Below are 20021 nucleotides of genomic sequence, written 5' to 3'. Positions count from 1 at the left end.
CATATATTAACTATTAAGGTGGTTACATGCAAACGGTTTTTAAATTGATTTATGAGCTGTGTGGGAGAAAAATCAATTAGGCAAAGCTTGGGGGAAATATTTTCCAAATGATAGAACTAAGGGCAATCAGAATAGAATTACGGTGGAAACAACCACCATATGTGAATATGTGACTGTTTTATCACATTGTTTTGTGAAGAGCATATATCCTTGATAATTGATTGTGAAGTCTAACTTTACAACTTTGAATTGCTAGAGGTCTTGTGAATCACATACTTAAAACGGAGTTTTGATCACAATATTTCTTTGGAAAACACATGACTTCTCATATAAGGAATAGCTTTGAATGGCTCTTCAAAGGCACAGCACACATCTCGCAATAGATAGATAATTTAGGCTCTAGAGCAGTTACTTTAGAAAGGTGATTCTTAGGAATGTCAGGGACTCTGGGAATAATGAGTTAAAGGACCTTCCTTTAAGAATGGAATCTTGGAATAGAAAAAATCCATTAGTATTCCACCAGGCTTAAATACTGAAAACCATCTTCAACTCTTGCAGCTGGTTTCCATTAATAGAACATTATGCATAGACTTGACTATATAAATTTTCTCCCTGTTGTTAGTGTTTCACTGCCCCCACCCCCTTTAAATCCAAGTTAGGTTTGAATCTAGCAGCTGGAGTGCAGTGCTAATGAGACAAAGGTTATGAGTTCACTTTTCAGACAGGCTATTAGCTTCACTTGGGTAGGCTTGAGTACAGATCTCACAACATTCCCATCCAGTTCACAAATGTGAATTGTTGATCAGCTGTGGACTATACATGAGTGTATAGGTATTCTACTCTTAGAAAAATAGTTTAAGTCCATGTGTCCCAGAGGAGTGTCTGCACGTAAGGAAAGAGCACATAATTTACATCACGGAAGAACACGTGATTTATTATTTTCTAGGGATTTAAAAAATTCTGTATTTGATCTTATCTTTCTTAGCTTACTATGACTGACTGATTAGATTGTAAATAAAACATTTGTTTCTTTCTAGGAATTTTTCAAGTCTTATTTTCCCTACTGCAGGTCACTTTTAGCACTTTAGGTATAGAAATTCATTCAAAATCACAAATAGTTCAGGAGGGATTCAGGTAGAGAAAAATGGGAATTTATGGAGATTCTGAATAACAGTGTTTAAGAATAAAAATGAATACATGTTATATAACAATATGTAATCTTCATTTTACAGGATTTATTTTCTTAGTTTGCAGAAAGTGCAGTAGGTCTTAAAATTAGTATTAGTTCTGGCCTTTTGAGCTGTGTATATGTATATAAGTGGTGTCATTTGCTTTCTTATTTCCTTATTTCCTTCCTCCTTGACTTGTACCAGCATCCTTAAACTTACCTTTCAGATATGTATTTCTCTTCTTCCAGGTTTACTGGAACACAGCTGCGATTTGTTCTTTGTCCCGCTTTTGACAGATTATTTGAGGTTAGCGATATATCTACTTCCACCAAATTATACACACAAAGACCTCCCCTCATTCTTTCCCCTGAGATTCTGATGAAGTTTCCCTAATTGAACATTCAATGCTTTTGTAATTTTAATTACAATTACAATGTAAAAAGAAATTCTTTTTACAGACACATCTGGGAAATAAAGAGCAGATATTGTTATCTGTTACCCTCAAATTTACGATGATAAGTAAAATTGCTGGTATATGGCAAACTACGGAAAGAGCACAGCTCTTCATATTGCATAACTGAGGGAGAAAAACTGTTAGTTTCCCTCTCTGAGACTAGTAGTGATTATAGGAGCAACTGTAACCACCAGCTTTTTCATTTTGCTTTACTCAGTAGTAGGTCGACTAAAACTTTCGAAAGACACATAATTTTAAAAATGCTGCTTTTTCTAGGATTACTTGCTAGCCTCTTGTTATGTATCAGCTGGTCCTCGGTGCTGATCTGACCCTAGTCTATCTAGGTCACATGCTCCTTGCTACTCCCCTTCTCTTAAGAAAGCTTCCCCGCTTTTGTCATGCCCAAGAATGAAAGGTACTTTTTCCTGGGACTATAAGAAAATATTAAATTATGGTTGTAGTGGCCTTATTCTCTTCTGGAAGACTTAGAGTTTACTTGGGATATATGTTTCCAGTACATTTGGGAAGAAAAGATAGGTATTTGATAAATTATGTAGCAGTGTAAGGCATAGTAAACTCTTGTGTTTTGAGTGGATCTTGTGGGAAGAGCATAAAATGTTCATTCGCTTATGCTCTCTGCTCCCTCAGTGGAGATTCCTTAGATCAGGTTCTCACTCACTCTTTTTGGTAAGTGGTGATGTAACCAGATGCTGGATATTGGGGAGCTGGGTCTGAGGATTGGGGAAACCAGAGAAAATTAATGGGGAGCTCTGGGTTTCAGACTCAACTTCTGTTGTACAGAGTTGCAAGAAAGAATAAATAGGTTTACCTGAGGTCTATAACCAATTCCGTAGAGAGGGATGGTACATAGGGAATTGCTGATGATGTCACATTTTTTAAAAAAAAAGACAGTCATCGTACTGGCTGGTGCTTTAATATAAGAATGTGTTTGTGAGGATATGTCTGATTTCCCTACTTTTCAACTGATAGTGACCACTTAACTGTAGGTGTTATTTAAAAGGTACTTCCTGGTACTTGTTTACGTTTCTTCATTATGCTGAAATCATTTCATCACCTTTTACATACAAGCTTCTAGTTTACTTGCCTGCACTGGGGTCCCCTCTACTTCCCACCCAAGTGTTACTATAGTGTTCTGGGGCTTCCTGATAATAAATACTAAAGCATTAGCAGAAAGGATCATTTTCTTTTTTATGGTTGGGGAACATCAAACAAGCCTTTATTTCAACTTTATAAGACCCTGCAGTAGGCAGAAGCACATTGTATCTTAACGCTGTTCTCATTTTTCTTGGTCCATTTTAACTGCCAAAAACATTTGTTGTACTAAGGGCCTGCAGTACTGCTTACCAATAGTGAAGACATATCATAGATAATTTATAAGTTTAAAATATTTTCAGTTAATGTGTTCTGAGTCACTGGTTTTATTGAAAATAATAATATTATCATAGCTGAAATTTTCTCACAGTTTACTTTCTCATTATATACTTTTTATTCATTTTTTTCCCCCTTTTCATTTCTGAGCTTATGCTGACAAATGCAGCAACACCTAGTGGTTGTAGGTAAAGAGAGAGATTTTTCTTGTTTACTTCAAGGACATGCAGAGTTATTTCACATCTCTTTTATTGTAAATTTCCCTATTTTAGAGAACAGTGTCCATAGGTAATTTTGTCCAAATCTAATTATACCTGGCACAATTTTGTTGGGAAACAGAAACAGATTATTAGAACCTTGCGTACCAAGACGTTTTTGAATAAAGACGGTATTATTGTGTAGGATGTGTGCTGAAAACTTCACATTTGGTGAATGTTCTATTTCATATTCTAAGCCTGAAACTGCAGGGCTGTATTTTCCTCTCATGACAACTTCCTCTGTTCAATCAGTACTCTTATAAAGAAATTCGTTTCCCAAGTATTCAGATTTTTCTTTTAAGTAATTTCTTTGTCTGGCGTCTTTAGCCTGTGTATTGTGAAAGTCTGTTAAAACACACAAGGACCCATTTATGAGGTTTTTCTTATTATTTTTTCTAAGATTAATTCTTCCTTAAGAAATTATAATAATATAATCATCTGTTGTTGAGATAAAGCTCTCCTGAGTGTATGACAGGTACCAACAAGTTCTTCCTTTTGAATCTTTGCCAGTTTATAACAGTGTTCCTTAAAATTGGTTTTACTTTTAGTTTTAGAGAAATGTTCAAGATAACTTAAATACCTGAATCTTTGCCCATTCCTACTACTTTACCACACTATATGTATGTATATATATGAATATGTATTTTTCCCCACATCTTCTTGACATGTAATAATGGAAGAATGATTTTGATAAATTCCATTATTAGATTCCTCAGCTCAACAGAATACCTGGATTTGGAGCCTGCATTCACTGAGTTGTAAACATGGGCTATCATCTTGTTTCTGATTGGGGTGTATCTTATTATGATATCTATATCTTTGAACTCCTATTTGAAGGTTACCTGTTGATGTACAATTCTAACAACATTATTATTTTTTTGTGTGTGTGTGTGGTACGCGGGCCTCTCACTGCTGTGGCCTCTCCCGCTGCGGAGCACAGGCTCCGGACGCGCAGGCTCAGCGGCCATGGCTCACGGGCCCAGCCGCTCCGCGGCACGTGGGATCTTCCCGGACCGGGGCGCGAACCCGCGTCCCCTGCATCGGCTGGCGGACTCTCAACCACTGCGCCACCAGGGAAGCCCTAACAACATTATTTAACTTGTTATCATCTATAGCAGCCAGAGTAGTACATCGTCCAGTTGTATGCTCTGTCATCTCGTATCCACTCTACTTCGTCTGGCTCTAAAAAAATTATTGCACATATTTATAATGAGAAAAACTTGCTTGATGATATAGGTGTAATCATATTTTCCTGAACTGGCACAACAAACCCTGGAGCCTCACCAAACAAGATGCAGTTCCCTCACTTTGGAGTTAGTACAATTTTATCTATGTAAATTAGGATAATCTGTTCATTTGGTACTGAGAAAGCATTTTAGTGACCAAGTTTGAACTTGCGCTTGGATTATTTTTTAAATGTTCTGCTCTTATACTTTTTCACCTCATGTTTTAGTATAAAACCATTTAATATGTGGGGAGCTGTTTTTAGTTACAGTCTGATTATTTTAGAAGTACCTTTTTTATTCCTTTGGTTTTTGTACCCCTGAAGTAAGAGTGCTGATTTCAGTGTCCTCCTTTCTTGAGAAGAGAGGTCATCCTCTTTACAGTTTATAACAGTGTTTAGTTTTTATCGAGGTAATCTCTAGATGTTTTATTGAAACATTTTATAATATTGCACCCTGATCTAGTTCTTGTTTGATTTTGCCATTTAACTCGGTGACTTTAGATAATTCACATAATCTCTGGTCTTTGTATTTTGGCCAGTTAGGTCATTTGAACCAGGTGATCTTTAGGTTCTTTCCAGTTATAACATTTTCTGATGTTTTTTATATTAACTGCATGTCATAGGTTAAGAACAAATAAAACACTTTGCTTGGGAGAGTTGCTAAAAGGGAATCTATATTGAAGATGACATGACTGTTTTCTTTTTTTCTTTAAATTTTTCCTATTTACTGTGCCTTTAATTCCTATCACCTAAAGAAAACTTGCCTGTTGGGGGTTCAATATCTTTAGTAACTCAGTTCTGATAGCGACTTCTGGTAAGCTATTCATTTAGATTTTGCGTTGACCTGTATGCAGGCTACTCCATTATTAATATGCACGGTGGGTTTAAATAAATGTTTAAAGCTGTTGTTTGAAGCTTGCCAAACATGTAAATGTTAATGGAGTCCATGTAAAACATTATTTTTCAGGTTGTTTCCCTGTAGCTGGGAAACTATTATACTTTTAAAGGGGTCATAGAGATTTTATTTTTACTGTTTTTAGAAGGTTTGGAAAGGGTAAAAAGTAATATAATGGCAAGGACCACAGTTTTCGGACTTCTTGGGAGGGAATTTGCAAAACATAGAGCAGTGTTAACAATAACAAGTATTTTAACTTCTTGTTTCAGCTTAATTTATCACCAGCTATTTAAGGATTCTGTGTAATAGTCATTGCTGAAGTTATCCATAACGAGCAAAGGATTCTCCTTCAATTTTTTTTCCCACTTTAAGTGTAGCTTACAATTTTAAAATGTTGAGAATGTTATAATGCAGGCCCTGTAATTTTTTTGTTGAACTCTTAATAGATTTCCTAAACTCTTCATTCATTGTACTATGATTTGTTTTTTTGGTAGATTTGATCTGAAATAATAATCTGAGGGAAGGAGTTAGAATCCCTTTTATAGTGCTGAGATTTTCAATAGATTAGTATTTTGTTATTTCATTTATAATTTTGAGCTTCTGAGATATGCCAGGCTTGTAGAGCTTGTAAGTAGGACTGAAATCAGAGGCTTTATGGTATTAATATAGCCCCTGTTCAGTTTTTTGTTTTTGTTGTTGATTGATTTTTTTACAGTTCTATAAGTTTTAATAAGTGCATAGAGTCATGTAACCACCACCACAATTAAGATACAGAACGTTTCCATCAATCACAAAAACTGCCTTGTGCTGCCCCTTTATTTTCAACTCCCCACGCCCACTCTCCGTCAACCTCTGCACCTAGATTTGTGTAAATGGAATCATACAGTATGTTGCCTTATAAGTATGGCTTCTTTCACTTAGCTTTAGACATTTAAAAAGTTAAATGTTCATTTATTTTTTATTTTAGATTGATTTATGACTCGGTCTTTATGTCTGGTTGAGATTTATAACACTACTATTGTGTTTTAGTTACAGTGTTATTCTTAAAATTTGGAAAAAAAAATCCCAAACCCTTCTCTGCCGCAGTAGATTTCATTAGTCTATAGATAGTAAGCAAACAGAGTTTCATGGGTTTTCAAAGTGTTGTCTTTGGGAAGAAAGCCATGTTCGGACGATTTAGACATTATCAGATGGTTTCTAGATAGTGTCATATACTTACACAAACATTTGTTCTTTCTGTCCCAGGTTTCTCTTCCCAGAATTCAGCAGTGTTTGTTGCTTTTTGAGTAGTTAGCTTTTATTTGTCAGAGGTCATAGAACTTGCTATTTATGAAGAAAACAATGGAATTCAAGTTTCCTGATTCCTAATACAGTACTTTTTGTGTTGAGTTCTGCTGTCTAAACAGTCTAAAAGATTGTTCATTTTGAAATAATTTCAGACTTCAACAAAATATTTACAAGAGTAATAAAACTTTCACCCAGGTTCATTTTACACGCTCATAGAATAGTGATCAACACCAGGAAATTAACACTGATAGCATTTCCATTATTCCTGTTATATTAATTGGAATTCTCCCATAAGGAAGAGGTGTCCCCTTTCCTATTTATTCAATTATTCATATATATATATGTGTACACATATATATGTGTATATATGAGCCCATGGATGTTCAGTTTATTCTACAGGCTATATTTCATTATCATCATTATATCGTTGCAAAAATTGTTCCAGAATTGGCATTAGGAGGACCTTCAAGGTGATTCCGTGTCCTTTTGATATGCCTCCATCTTTTTTTTTTTTTAATTGTGGTGAAAAACACATAACATAAAACCTACCATCTTAACCTTTTTTTTTTTTTTTTTTTTTTTTTAGCGGTACGCGGGCCTCTCACTGTTGTGGCCTCTCCCGTTGCGGAGCACAGGCTCCAGACGCGCAGGCTCAGTGGCCGTGGCTCACGGGCCCAGCCGCTCCGTGACATGTGGGATTTTCCCGGACCGGGTCACGAGCCCGCGTCCCCTGCATTGGCAGGCGGATTCTCAAACGCTGCGCCACCAGGGAAGCCCGTCTTAACCATTTTTAAGTGTACAGTGGTGCTAATTATATGCACATTGTTCTGCAGGATCTGTAGAACTTTTTCATCTTGCAAAATTGAATCTCCATTCCTATTGAACAACTGCTTCCCCACCAGCCCCTGGCAACTGCCATTTTACTTTCTGTTTCTAAGAGTTTGATTACTTTAGATACTTCATATAAGTGGAATCATGCAGTATTATCTTTCTGTGACTGGCTTTATTTCATTTAGCATATGTCCTCAGGGTTCATCCATGTTGTGGTCTGTGACAGGATTCCCGTCTTTTTTAAGGCTGAATAATATTCCATTGTATGTATATAAGGCTGAATAATATTCCATTGTATGTATATACCATATTTTCTCTATCCATTCATCTGTTGATGGACATTTAAGTTGGTTCTACCTCTTGGCTATTATGAATACTGCTGCAGTGAACATGAGTGTGCGGATATCTCTTTGGGATCCTGTTTTCAGTTCTTTGGGGTATGTACCAGAAGTAGGATTGCTGAATCATGTGGTAATTTAATTTTGTAAGGAGCCCCCGTCTTTTTTAAAACACTTTTTGGAACAACACCATATTCCAGCTTTCTCTTATTTCCCGTGCCAAGGAGCCATGGTTCTTTTTAATGAAGAACAGTATTTAAAAACCAATATCTGGGCATAAGGCATGCTCATTGGTACTTGAGTGATTTGTCTTAATACTAAGATGTTAGAGTTGATCTTTTTTTTTTCCTACTAAGACTCCAAATATATGTTAGTTGTGCTTGAAAAAGAATGAGAGGAAAGGGAGCATTTTCCCCTTGTTAATATGCTAATGTGTTTCTCTTAGGGTTTATTAAAGGCTCCAGGACAGTGGGGTTCTCACAAGTGTCTCATGAAGCATTTGAGTATTGACTAAGGTGGTGTTGGTTTTCATCATAGTGATACCTTCAGCTGAAAATCTGTTCTCAATTTTATAGTTTTCGTGAGTAATTAATGTTTTAGAATGCTTTGGTCACAATAGCAATTCGTAGCTCTATCTGTAAAAGAGCATAGTAACTGCAAATGTTTAATATTCTAAGCACGACTTCTTGAAAAAATATTATGAAACTACCTAGTGCAAGTTTGATACTTTTTCTTTCCATATTAAAAATCACTTGTATTTACTCAGACATAACATGTCTTGAAGTAGGTTAAAAGGCTTTAAACGCAGCACCAAATTTGCCCTTACTGCTCTCTTAAACAGGTGCATGGCATCCCTTTGCTTGCCCTACTGGGTGCAAAGCATTTCTCTTTCCTTCTCACCCCAGTGAGATTCTGCATGACTGAAATGTTATTTCCATCGATATAGTTTTCAAAAATGCCATTTCTATGAAATCATACTTTATAACCTATGAAGTATATGAATCAGCCCTCAACGATACCTATTTGTCTCTCATATATATATATAAACTTCTAATTTACTACTTGTTTTGGATATTGGCTGGAACAGTATAGGAGGAATGGTTCATTTGCATTTCTTTTTTGGAACTTGATAGCATTCCCAGTTCATTTTATGATGGGTGCCTGGTTGTCCTGTTGTCATCTATTTCTTGAACATGTCCAGTCAAGTCAATTTGCATAGCAGCAACTTTGGTAGTAGCCTGGCTGCATTCCAGGATTTCATGGGTAATCCTGTCTTGACATTTAATGGGCTGATGAAACTGCTCAAAAAAACCGGATGTGATGTCTGCAGAAGGTTTACCATTACCTCCTCTCGGTGAAGATAATGTTCTGGTTAACCCACATCTGTTTCCTGTTGTAGCCCGTATGCTCAGTGTGGTTTGCAATATTTGGAAATGCCTCAGTGTTAAATCCATACCACAATGTGGTTGAAGCAGCTGAAACCACTGGAGACTCTGGTTCAGATTTGGAGGTAGATTTTAGAAGTGACAGAAGCCTAATTTCAGTTTAATTAAACCACTCTGAGGTAATATGGTGAAACACACCCTCAAGAAGATTTAATTAGTGTTGGCTCAACTTTTAAAGCATAAGGGTTATCTTTTGGAATGGCCTAAAATGGTGCATTTGTTCTGGGTTCAGAATGTACAGGCAAGCTTTTACCAGGATTTGGGTTGTTATTTTAAACATAAAGGGGCTTAAAACTGTATTTACAAACCTAGTAACCTGTCCAAAACTGTTACTCCTTGGGTATGAGCAATGTAACAGTAATTTTCTTTGAGGCAAAGCAACACGTTCTTGTTTCTCTATGTTGCTTCTGCCCAGTAGGGAGAGATTGTGTGGCTGATAAAAGAGAAGCATTTAGGGCAGAAACCAATTTTCTAAGAAGTGTCAACTCTGCAAAAGTAATGGAAGGAAACACATTTCAGAAAGTAGTAAGAGTCTGTATAAAGGGAAATATGTAGTTCTTTAGAAGTGAAGTCTCACAGTCAGATTTTGTTTAAGCTTTTGATCCCTTAATCTCTTCAGAGGATTCTTATAAACTGCTTCCTACATCATACGAACAACAAAAATGATAACAGCATTTGTTACTAACAACTATTATTATTCTTCAAGTGCCCTTGGACTTTTCCCTTATCTTTCGTCCCTTCATTTTTTTTTTTTAATTATGGAAAATTTCAGACATGTAGTAAAGCAGAGTAAAGATACTCAGGAACTACCCGGCTTCAACCATTATCCGTCAATCTAGAATGTTCTTAAGCGGAGAGCCAAGGAGATGGCAGATAAGGATTCTCTTATTAATATAAATGTGATTTTAATACTTTTATTTTGAGATAACCTAAAAGAAATGAAAGAATCAGGCCTTTGTCCTTACTCTTACAAATCTCAGCTAGTACTTTGAAATGTAAACTTACAAATGTGATAAAAGATGAAAAAAGTAGACTTTTATTAATTCTTTTCATGAGAAATCACTTTTTGAAGTAATTTTAACCCATATTAGAATTAAGTATAGCATAGCTGGGGAGGGAGGAAAGACGAAGTGGAACACATTTGTTTGTGGCTTTACTGAGCCTGATGAGTCTAGGGCAACCCTGAAGGTGGCACGTTTGAGAGGGGACAGAGATCTAATCTAAAACAGTAGTAAATTAATTTTGTTGTGGGCTGTATAGTCACCACCATGAAATTCTAATGGTGCACAGTCCACTAGGGTAGCCAGTAACCACATATGACTATGGAGCACCTAAAATGTGACTACTCTGAATTGAGATGCTTGAAGTATAAAATGCATACTAAGAAGACCTAGTAAGAAAAAACATAAAATCTCGCTAATAAATTTTTAAAGAGTGGTTACATATTGAAATAAAATATTTTGGATATATATGAATAGATTAAATATATTATTAAAATTACCTTTACCTGTTTTTTTTTAAACTTTAAAAAATCTGGCTCCTAGACAATTTTAAATTACACACATGACTCACATTCGTAACTTGTATTTCTTTTGGACAGCACTGTTCTAGACCCAACCCTGTTGTAAAAAGCTGCTACAACAGTCAAGAATGGGAAGATAGGGAATTAAGGGAAGCAGTTTGCTTACAAACTTACATTTAAAGTATCTTAGCATATCTTAATTACATTGTTTAATTTGAAATAGATGTGATATATCTAGCTTTAGTGTGCACTTCATTTACTCCACTACTCACCACCCCCCCCAACATAAACAAAAGACCACTTTTAGTTTTTGCCTTTAATTAATTAATTTATTTTTGCTGTGTTGGGTCTTCGTTTCTGTGCGAGGGCCTTTCTCGAGTTGCAGCGAGCGGGGGCCACTCTTCATCGCGGTGTGCAGGCCTCTCACTATCGCGGCCTCTCTTGTTGCGGAGCACAGGCTCCAGACGCACAGGCTCAGTAGTTGTGGCTCACGGGCCTAGTTGCTCCTCAGCATGTGGGATCCTCCCAGACCAGGGCTCCAGCCCGTGTCCCCTGCATTAGCAGGCAGATTCTCAACCACTGCGCCACCAGGGAAGCCCCAGTTTTTGCCTTTAAAGTGAGAGAACAAGGAATTAGCTAGCTGGAAGGGACTAATACTCTAGTGTGCAAAGCTACAAAATCCTTAGTTGTGGCTTTTAGGGAACTATATTTGAGTTCTTGGACTCTGTGATATTCTAAAGATCTTCTTAAGACCTTCATTATCATTTGTTGTTGTTTTGCCAGATGTTGCTAAAAATTACCTTATCTTTTTAACATGTCCTTTGCTTGTTTTTCTTCTTCCTGAGACCCTTGCTTGCACTTAGAGCAGCATTAACACTGATCCAAGCCCCAGTTTTGTCAGGGGACCAGAGTGAAGATCACCAAAGCATTCCTAACCTACAATCCTTTATGTGCAATTCTGAAATCCAAAAAGCTCTCGAAACCGAAAGTTATTTTTATTAATTCAGTTGGTAGAGAGTCTGGCTTGAGAGACTTCCCTGGCGGTCCAGGCAGGGGGTGCGGGTTCCATCCCTGGTGGGGGAGCCCAAGAAAACCAAAACACAAAATGGAAGCAGTATTGTAACAAATTCAATACAGACTTTAAAAATGGTCCACATCAAAAACACTTAAAAAAAAGGAAGTCTGACTTGAAGCAGTGTAAGACTAATTGTCGTCTCTATTTATCCCCCTTTGTGGGAATATGTATATGTCTTGCTGCAAAAATATTATCATGCTTGGCAGTGAAGTGCTGCCCTGGACCCAGGTAGAGGTTATACGCCATGTGCATTGTGTTAGCCTTTCGGTATGTCAAAGAAGTCCAAATTCTAAAATAGAGCTAGCCCAAAGACGTTCAGAAAGGGGTTTTTTGGACCTCTATTATCATCCCATAGAAATTGAAAATATTTTATTAACCATAATTCTATATTTAAGATATTTATCTTAAGCACAATCTGGACACAGTGATAGAGGTAAATGAGGTCTTCCTGAAATACAGCTTTGTTATGTCACTCTCCTTAAAGTGCTTTCAGAAGTTTCTTGTTTTCTATAGTTTTTCTTACCTGGAATTTCATACCTCCTATAAGGTGCTGTCTCTCTGAGTCCCTTTTGTATTCTTTCTACCTCAAAGCGTCTCTTTCAAAGTCAGTCAAACAAGACATCCTTGACTGTGTCTTAACGTGTGTTACTTCTTTTATTCTGAAAAATCATTTTCTCTTTTTCTAAGTCAAACTTCTTCTAATTCTTGAAGGTGGATTTGAACTTCTGCTCCTTCCTCAAGTTTTTCCTGATTAGCTGTACACCAGAGAACGGTGTATGTGTATGGTTTTAATGTAAATATAGTTTACTTCCTCAACCAGATTGTAATCCCTTAGCTAGAAGAGGCCCTGTTGTAAACTTCTTGGCATTCATCATGCTTTTCATATGATTTGCATTTAGTAGATATGTTTATTAATGTTGTTTGATTTGGGGTGGGGAGTGGAGTTGAGGGTCTGCTAGAGCAGCAGAAAGTATATTCCAATCAAATTGTCAAACTGCTCCATTTTGTTGACTGTTTTAGTTACTGTGCATCTAAGTAGCTTACACAAACAATAAAAATGGGGGTTGGAAATGGGAATAAGGCTGCAGCCCTGCAGTTTTCCACTAGTTGCCAGGATACAGAAAAGTCTGTGCTGTTTTTATTCAGCTTAAAACTGTGTGGTTGTTTGGTCTTTTACTTCCACGTATCCTTTTATATTTATGTATTAATTTTTATTTTGAAGCACTATATTTTACTAAATTAATTAACTATAGCCATTTAAGTATAGCTGTTTAGTTTTAGGGACTAAAGCATTTTACTAAAACAGTATAAAGGGCAAGAACCAGCATTTACTGAGCATCTACTAATCTGATACTGTGCTATATAAGTAAACATTCTTTTCTTTAATTCTTAAATAATTCAGTAATGTAAGTGGTCTCTCCCTACTTTACATGTGAGAAATTTCCTTAAGGGTATCTAGTGAGTGATAGAGCTTATGTTTAAAATCCAAATCTGTCTAATTCTGCCAGAGTATTGTTTGCTAATCATAAGAGATTTTTAGAGAGCAGAAGAATAAAGAATAAATGCTAAATAAGAAAATGCTGAGTTATGTAAACCAGAAGAATCTTTTGGAATTATCTTTTTGTTATTTTTTCTCACTGTGGTTTTCAGTTTCATTCTTTGCCCATTATCTAAATTCATAGCTAATCAGCTATCTTTGTTTAAGTTGTTAATTTCTCAAAATGAACAAACAAGAATGTTTCAGGACACATAACTGAAAGAGGAGAGTTGGTTGATCCTGTAATATTTTTGAAGTAGAAATTTAGATTTTATTTTTTAAAAAGTTCAGTATTAGGCAACTAGTGTATGCTTTTAGATCAGTAAATAAATTTTAACAGGAAGGCCAATATTGGAGCATAGTAATCAGCAAAATTAGTATTAATTTATTAAATTAAGATAACAGTTGATTTAAGATAATACTGAAACGAAGAATAAGGTAAAAGCAGACACGTTTTACTGTACCATACGCTTGTAAGAAAGTATTATTTTAGAGTTCTGTAATACAGAATGTTTAGCAGTCTGTGTTAGATGTTCTCTGATAGGATGATGAACTCCTCCCCCTAATGGAGAAGATAGGTTTCCTGTTAAGTATCTGACATTTTAGATGAGGTAGCAGTACATTTTCTGGGAGATGCAGTGGGAAATACTGCAGCGGAAACTGATGAGACTTTAGACTAGAACTTTACATATTTGTAATTTTTCTGCATAAGGTAATATTAAAGCCTTAAGACTTGATGGGCTCATTGAAAGGTGTTTTATAGACAGAGAACAACTCAGGAAATCTTGGAACATATCCAGCCAGATTTGAAAAAAGAAAGAGGAACCAGTGAGATGAGATAGAAAGCAGATTGTGCAGAAGAGCACAAGAGCAGAGAAGAACAGAAAAGTAGTCACTGATCATTTTCAGTAGTCATTTGAGCCGAGTCACAGATTGTCGTCAGCCGGTCGTAGGGAGGTAAGGGAATGAATGGTGGGAGGTGGAGGCAGCAGCTACAGATCATTCAGAGAACATGGCAGCAAAAACAGAATCATTCAGCTTTTAAACAGTGTCTCCCTGTAATGGTGGAAACTGTGTTAAAGGCAGAAAGGAAGGACATTATGGAGAGGGAGAAATTGGAGATCCTGGGAAGGAAGGACATAGTATTGGGAGGAAATTCTTGCAAGGAGGGTAGAGGAAGATACCAGAGTCACGAGAGAATCTCCATATTAGGGTGGAGGCAAAAGGACAGAGTTTTTCCAGACGCACAGGCTCAGCGGCCGTGGCTCAGGGGCCTAGCCGCTCTGCGGCATGTGGGATCTTCCCGGACCGGGGCACGAACCCCTGTACCCCGTCGTAGGGAGGTAAGGGAATGAATGGTGGGAGGTGGAGGCAGCAGCTACAGATCATTCAGAGAACATGGCAGCAAAAACAGAATCATTCAGCTTTTAAACAGTGTCTCCCTGTAATGGTGGAAACTGTGTTAAAGGCAGAAAGGAAGGACATTATGGAGAGGGAGAAATTGGAGATCCTGGGAAGGAAGGACATAGTATTGGGAGGAAATTCTTGCAAGGAGGGTAGAGGAAGATACCAGAGTCACGAGAGAATCTCCATATTAGGGTGGAGGCAAAAGGACAGAGTTTTTCCAGACGCACAGGCTCAGCGGCCGTGGCTCAGGGGCCTAGCCGCTCTGCGGCATGTGGGATCTTCCCGGACCGGGGCACGAACCCCTGTACCCCGCATCGGCAGGCGGACTCTCAACCACTGCGCCACCAGGGAAGCCCATGGACAGAGTTTTAAAATAAGCTTCTCCCACCTAAAATAATGACTATTCTAAATTATGTCTAATAAAGGAAAGATTTTCACCCTGATCAGAGTTTCCAGGCAGTAATAAAATGGGGCCAGAAATTCTTTCTTGGAGCTTTGCTTTTAGGAGGGATCAGGAATGTATCCATTCTCTAAAAGTAGGCAGTAGTATGCATTTTCACATGGATTTAAAATTTGGGCAAGAATACCTTTCATTCATTCACATGGCTAAGCTAGGATCTGAGGAAAAGAACTGTTATATAAATTTTAATTTCCATTTTTAAGAAGGTTTCTTGACTGTATTAGGAAACCTGTCTCCTTTTAAAAGTTTTTTTTTTTTTTAATTTATTTATTTTTGGCTGCATTGGGTCTTCATTACTGCGCGCGGGCTTTCTCTAGTTGTGGCGAGCGGGGGCTATGCTGCGTTGCAGTGCGCGAGCTTCTCATTGTGGTGGCTTCTCGTTGCGGAGCACGGGCTCTAGGCACACGGACTCAGTAGTTGTGACTTGCGGACTCTAGAGCGCAGGCTCAGTAGTTGTGGCGCACAGGCTTAGCTGCTCCGCGGCATGTGGGATCTTCCCGGACCGGGGCTCAAACCTGTGTCCCCTGCATTGGCAGGCGGATTCTTAGCCACTGCACCACCAGGGAAGGTCCCGCCTTTTAAAAATTATTTAACAAATATTTATTGAGTTCTCTGCCAGGCTCTTTAATAGTAGCTGTGAAAGACATAAATAGATGAATTAGGTTCCTGCTATTCTAGAGATCACATCCTAGTTATATATGAAAACAGATTATCAACCCTTTTTCTCCGCTTAGTCATTTTACTCTTAAACACCAAAGTAATTTTAAGATAAACCGTAGACATCATAAAATATATCCAGGAATGGTCTGTTGCAAGAAAATATGAATGTAAAAAATCTAAACTCATGTCTCAAGCATAAATTATTAACTTTAAAAAGTATGTAATGTTAGGAGTTGGAGTAGTATTTAATTCTTTTTAACTATGTTTTTGACTTTTAAAAAACATTATATTTAAATATAGATTTATTCAGTTGGCTTAAGAGAAGTCCTCTTGTATCTAATATGAACAGATAAACATCCAACTAATATAATCTCTCTTCCATCAGATATAAATCAAATATTTATTGATATTTGCAAGTGAAGATACAAGAATATAGCACAATTTTGCTCAATTTTTAAGTGTTTTGTTTCCAAGGTTTGGATGTTTGGGGAAGGTCAGCAAGTGTTTTAAAATTTTTAGAGAGGAGAGATAAAGATATTTTCTTGTTATTCCATCTAGGCATCACATGTAAGTCAATAAGACTTACATGGAATATAATTTATGAATAAAAAATTAATACTTGTATAAGATTATGCCTGATACTTCTTTTTAGGTGGGTGTTTGTATGTACGTTATTAGTAACAGAATAACATTTCTGAAGGCTGATTTGCCTGGTACACAGGCCACTTTAAATGATAGGAATGTTCTCAGATGAGGACTTGGAAGTTGGTGCTTTAGAATACTTCCTCTGTCTTTTAGAACAGAAGATTAGTACATGTTTCTGCAATGTCAGAGACAGATAAGACGCCTTTGCCACTTCTAGGGAAATTGCTGATGTTTACAATGAAAATGTCAGAATGAATTTAATAATGTTGCTATAGCAGGGGTCCCCAGCCCCGGGCCAAGGACCAATAGTGGTCTGTGGTCTGTTAGGAACCGGGTTGCACAGTAGGAGGTGAGCCGAGCGAAGCTCCATCTGTATTTACAGCTGCTCCCCGTTGGTCGCATTACTGCCTGAGCTCCACCTCCTGTCAGATCGGCGGCGGCATTAGATTCTCATAGGAGCGCAAACCCTACTGTGAACTGCGCATGTGAGGGCTCTAGGTCGCAAATACAGATTATCGTTAGCAGAGAGGTCTGACTGCACAGAGACCATAATAAATCGATTGCTTGCAGACTCATATCAAAACCCTGTCAGTGAGTGGCAAGTGAAAACAAGCTCAGGGCTCCTGCTGATTCTGCATTATGGTGAGCTGTATAATTATTTCGTTATATATTTCATATTATATTACAGTGTAATAGTAATAGAAATAAAGAGCACCATAAATGTAATGTGCTTGAATCATCCTGAAACCGTCCTCCTCCACCCTGTCCGTGGAAAAATTGTCTTCCATGAAACTGGTCCCTGGTGCCAGAAAGGTTGGGGACCGCTGTGCTATAGGGTAGTTGGAAAGAGCCGATACATCCTAGTTACTTGAAACTTAGTTGCAGAGAGAGTATCTAGGGTGTTTTTTTGTTTTTTGTTTTTTTTTAAACAAAAACAATGAAATAAAAAATACACTAAGTAGGAGTCCTAAAAAAGACATCAACTCTGTTTACAAGCTGTGTAACTTTATTTGAATTTTAGTTTCCTTAGATGTCAAACAGGCAAAACTCTCAGGATAAAATAAAATATGTTATAAAACACAATACGTAATAAAATAATATGTGCAAAGGTACACTATAATTTGAAAACAAATGTACAAATGTGATAATATTGTACTTATAATTTTTACACAGTCATTTAATAGAGGAGGTGCATACTAAATCTAATGTTGCCAGAATTTTTAGAAGGAAGGGTAATAAAAGACTGGAGAAATAGAGGTAAAATATGAGCCTACATTGAGTCTTTGAAATCATTCTCATTAAATCAACATGTTGTCATTTTGTGAAAGCATTGTAATAGGAGTAACTAAGATGACACTTGGATTTTGATGTAGGCACAGTTGGTTTTGTCATTTTTACATACATTTGAAGAATAAGTACAAATCTTTTCCTCTTCCTTCTCTTTAAACTTAAACTTGAAGGTTATGAATACCGATGGGACTGGGAGACGAGTGCTAGTGGAAGACAAAATTCCCCACATATTTGGGTTTACTTTGTTGGGTGACTATGTTTACTGGACTGACTGGCAGAGGCGTAGCATCGAAAGAGTACACAAACGAAGTGCAGAGCGGGAAATCATCATAGACCAGCTCCCTGACCTCATGGGCCTGAAGGCCACAAATGTTCGTCGAATCATTGGTAAGTAATTCCACAGTTCTCTTAGAGATTGAACCGGGAATAAGAAAAGATAGAGACAGTCAGCAGCTTGTAAAGTCAGCAGTGTCAATTGTTGATGTTTTGAGGGGATATACATAAATTCTTTGTGGTACAAGTACGTTTTTCCCAAAGTGTGATACCTTTTACATCATATCCCATGGTGTCTTATAGTGGGCTAAGGAAGACAGTGAACAGCTTTTAGACAATTATCTTCTTTCTCAGGGACTGTCATTCCGTTTCCTTCCACCTCCCTACTGTCAAACCCTAAATGTAAGAACCAGAGAAAGTAAATAAATGTCCCAGGGAAAATACTCCAAATCACTTTCTTCTTTTGGTTCCTGAAACCTCCAAACATATTTTCAGCATATCACCAAGTTCAGTGATATTCAGGGATGACCTAGTGCCGGGTACCATGTAGATGGTCCATGAATAATTTTGGCATCGAGAACTTTCTTTAAAGTTGTTTACCTGGAAACAAATGAGAACTTTAAGTTATCAGATTGATTGGCAGGAATAACCTTTTAAATGTTGGCTTAGTACTCTGGCCACATAGTTTGAATCGAAGGGCTAAACTTAACACACACACACACCTGTTCATGAAAAGAAATTCTACTGTATGAATAATGCAGTTTACTTAAAGTTTACTGTGGGTACAAAGGAAAGTATTTTTGTCATACCTTTATTCCCAGTTGATCAGCACAAGAGTTTTGACCTGCTCCGTTTTCAACCTGGGCCAGTTCACTCCTTAGGCACCCTGGTAGTCCCCACTCCTGGGAGGTCACCATACTGATGCCAACTTAATCGGATACCCCATCAGCATAGAGCATTACCGATCAAAACTCTTGGGCTCAAGCCATCCTGCTTCCGAGTAGCTGGGACTGTAGGCCTGCACAGCTGTGCCTGGCCTTTTATTCCCTGTTAACCCTCATAGTGCATGTTTATCAGATTACAACTGAAACTCTAGATTTGGGAGCAAATATATAATCCTTGGTCTTTGTGAAACAGATGCTTAGTCATTTAAAATTGAAAATGTGTTGATTGTGTCAATGCGTGTGTCCTTCTGTGCCCTTTTATAATTTTAGGTTCCAACCCCTGCGCTGAGGAGAATGGGGGATGTAGCCATCTCTGCCTCTACAGACCTCAGGGCCTTCGCTGTGCCTGCCCCATTGGCTTTGAGCTCATCAGTGACACGAAGACCTGCATTGTCCCAGAGGCTTTCCTTCTGTTTTCACGGAGAGCAGATATCAGGAGAATTTCTTTGGAAACTAACAATAATAACGTGGCCATCCCGCTCACTGGTGTCAAAGAAGCTTCTGCTCTGGATTTTGATGTGACAGACAACCGAATTTACTGGACTGACATATCACTCAAGGTTAGCAAAAGAAGTGGAATATTAAAACTGGGGGCTAAAAGGGAGAGCGTCTAGGATTTCTGAGTCTTCGTGCTATTATCAACCTTCCTCATTACTTAACAGGCAGAGTTCTACAAAAACACTTAACTTTTTAAAGGAAGTCGAGGGAAAGGCCCATTCAATATTTTATTAAGTATCTTTTAGTGCAAGATACTTTGCTTGAGTGTTCTAAATCTGCAAGACATAATCTTCCTCTACTTTGTTCTGTTTGAATATAATGAGTGACATTTTCTTCAGTTAGAGAGTAAGCAATTGTATGCTTCATATAAATGGCTTATAGAGACTTGACTCTAAATTTATTTTAAAAAATTTTGGGGCG

At 37.5% G+C, this 20021-nt stretch overlaps 1 protein-coding gene across 8 annotated transcripts in view; it reads left to right on the top strand.

Annotated features, from left to right (window-relative positions):
• Positions 1–20021, top strand: part of LRP6 (LDL receptor related protein 6) — a 189390-nt gene that overhangs the window by 118860 nt on the left and 50509 nt on the right. For all 8 annotated transcript variants that reach the window (XR_003680261.2, XM_028491017.2, XM_024128959.3 and 5 more), the window contains 2 exons: positions 18057–18273; positions 19374–19663. Coding sequence is in view for 7 of the 8 variants with exons in the window: in XM_028491017.2 (XP_028346818.1) it covers positions 18057–18273; positions 19374–19663 (507 nt within the window). In the remaining variant the exon portion in view is untranslated. The remainder of the gene's footprint in view (positions 1–18056; positions 18274–19373; positions 19664–20021) is intronic.

This window comes from Physeter macrocephalus, chromosome 6, assembly GCF_002837175.3.
Source record: "Physeter macrocephalus isolate SW-GA chromosome 6, ASM283717v5, whole genome shotgun sequence".
In the NCBI taxonomy this organism is placed as follows: Eukaryota; Metazoa; Chordata; class Mammalia; order Artiodactyla; family Physeteridae; genus Physeter; species Physeter macrocephalus.
Note: the sequence above shows the minus strand (reverse complement) of the source record. Positions and strands in the feature narration are given on the sequence as shown.